This window comes from Triticum urartu, chromosome 6A, assembly GCF_056163025.1.
Source record: "Triticum urartu cultivar PI428250 chromosome 6A, HENAU_Tu73, whole genome shotgun sequence".
NCBI lineage: Eukaryota > Viridiplantae > Streptophyta > Magnoliopsida > Poales > Poaceae > Triticum > Triticum urartu.
In genome coordinates, this window is record NC_141878.1 from 494123151 (window position 1) to 494125338 (window position 2188).

General features: G+C 41.8%; 1 protein-coding gene across 1 annotated transcript; it reads right to left on the reverse strand.

Annotated features, from left to right (window-relative positions):
- Nucleotides 1-311: 311 nt before the first annotated feature.
- On the reverse strand, nucleotides 312-1872 carry LOC147965868 (uncharacterized). Its single transcript, XM_087526973.1, has 3 exons — nucleotides 1855-1872; nucleotides 1045-1321; nucleotides 312-961 (listed from the first exon to the last, which is right to left on the reverse strand). The coding sequence occupies exons 1-3, from the start codon at nucleotides 1870-1872 to the stop codon at nucleotides 312-314; spliced, it is 945 nt and encodes a 314-aa protein (XP_087383099.1).
- Between the last annotated feature and the right edge of the window lie 316 nt (nucleotides 1873-2188).

The window sequence follows — 2188 nt, forward strand, 5'->3', positions numbered from 1 at the left end:
ACTAGCCGTAGTTATGGACTTTTAAAGTCACCAACAGGTTTATGTTGGTCATTATGACCCTCCTGGTGGTAAACCACCAGGGCAATTTTGTGATATTTTTTTATGCATAGCAAAGAAATACATTCTGCCCTACATAATGATATCATATGCATAAGTGGCATATATTCAACTGGCGGATCAACAATGTTATGTAACACAAAACATGCACGATGGCACGATAGAGCAGAGTTCAACTAAACTATTACATGGCTCAGCGAGCCAAAATGTTTAATTGTTTTCCAGAAGATCAAATAGATGAACCACCCAGCGGATCAATTTTCTTGACCTTGATGACTTGAAGCTTCTGGATCATCCTTCGCCGGTTCTCCGTCCTCCTCCTTTGTTTGGAAGTTTGGTGATGACCAATCAATGCCATGCAAGGCTTGGAATTCAGCTTCATCATCTATAAGTTTGGAAGGATCAACTTCAGGGGCGAAAGTATGCTTATGGATTGGGGGAATCAGATCCATCACTTTATAAGCCGGCTTGGGCATCTTCTGATTCTCCGTATCATAAGCCGGTTGATATTTTGATAGATTCGTTTCATCTGCAATCAGAGTCGCCAGAGGACGTATTTCCTTTACACAGGCAGCAAAGTCTTTTTGGTCAAACGGAGTGCCATCTTCTTTCAAGCTTGGATATCCAGTAGCTACCTCGACCGGGTCTAGCTCTGGTAGCCATGCCTTAGCCCGGCTTAAGTCTGTCACGACACCGGCTCTTGTAGATGACCGTTTTATCTCTTCAATCCTTGCAGGCAGAACAGAAAGTTTCTTCAAGACGTCACTCAATAGAGTGGGGGCCTGATTAGTTGGAGAAATCGTGGCCAGCATGCACAGAGTTCTGGTATATAGCTGTTCAATAAGCGTATATACGGCTTTAAGCTTTACCAGCATGTCTTGACCAAGATTGCTGTTCCTAGGACCTGTGTAGTAATTGTGGATTGATCAGCGAAGGTTTATGACATGAAAGAAAAGACTCGATTATGATGCTAGTAATGTTATTTACTAAAGATAGTAGAAATCATCTGGGAGACGCGGTGTTTTAAGCTGGTAAGATCAATGGTTATCTCTTGAAGAGAAGTTTCAGCTTTTTCAGCCCACTGTATCAAAGCAGTCCTCTCCTCCGCCCAGGCGGTTCTTTCAGTATCAAAACTGGTCTTCAGTTTTTCTGTCTCAGCCAGACTAAAATTAAATTTTGAGTCGGCCTTCCGGGTATCAGATTCTTGATGTTCAAGCCGGGCTTTCGCGTCAGCCAATTGCGATTCCAGTTGAGCAATGGCATCCTGTACATGCACAAATTTGCAATCATGTTCATATTCGGGTTACAGGAATAAAAGTCCCAAGCCTTTTGCAAGCAACAACACTTGGCACTTGGGGAATAATGCATACAGAAAAATTCCTCACATAACGACAAATATGAATAAGTCCCAAACGCTTACAAGCAAGAGCACTTGGCACTTGGGGGCTAATGCATATTGCTCGCATTTTCATTACTACTTTATGATGACCCGGTTGTATTGTAAACGACCACATCCGGCTCATGGGGGCTACAGAAGTAAGTCTTGATTTATAAACAATGGTAAACAGTATCGGTTCATTCATGCAGATTAAACCGGTCCTTGGGGGCTACAGATGTAATGTTAATTGTCAAAGATCCGGTTTAACTCCGACATTGAAAGCCGATTTTTGAAGGATTTTACCAAAGATGCTTTTATACTCATAGCTATTCTAAGTCTATAGCATATTATATTCTATTATACATAGTATACTTGGGGGCTGACAGGGTATGCATAATTTATTAAGCCAGAGTTCATACCTCATATTTCTGGTGCATCTGTTTTACCATGTCAATCTCAAGATCGTGGCTGGTATGAACTTGGTTGAGATAATCGGAGAGTACTTCACTAACTCTTAGTTGGGAATAATCGGCAATGTTAAATCTCACTTTCCGCCTTTCAATAAACTCCTCTTTAGCGGAGTGCTTGGCCAAGACAGTAGGTTTTCCCAGCTCTTGAAAGCCGGTGCTAGTGATCATGACATCCTCAATGTGTGTTTCTGATGGTTTAAGTGGGCTTGATGATTCAGGGTTCAAAGGATTGATGTTTGTATGATCACTAGACTGGTCAGGAATTTCAGGTGGAATATGGACA

Coding starts and splice junctions, on each gene's coding strand:
- LOC147965868 (XM_087526973.1), bottom strand. Junction 962..1,044: donor GATGATTTCTACTATCTTTA/GTAAATAACATT, acceptor ATTACTACACAG/GTCCTAGGAACAGCAATCTT.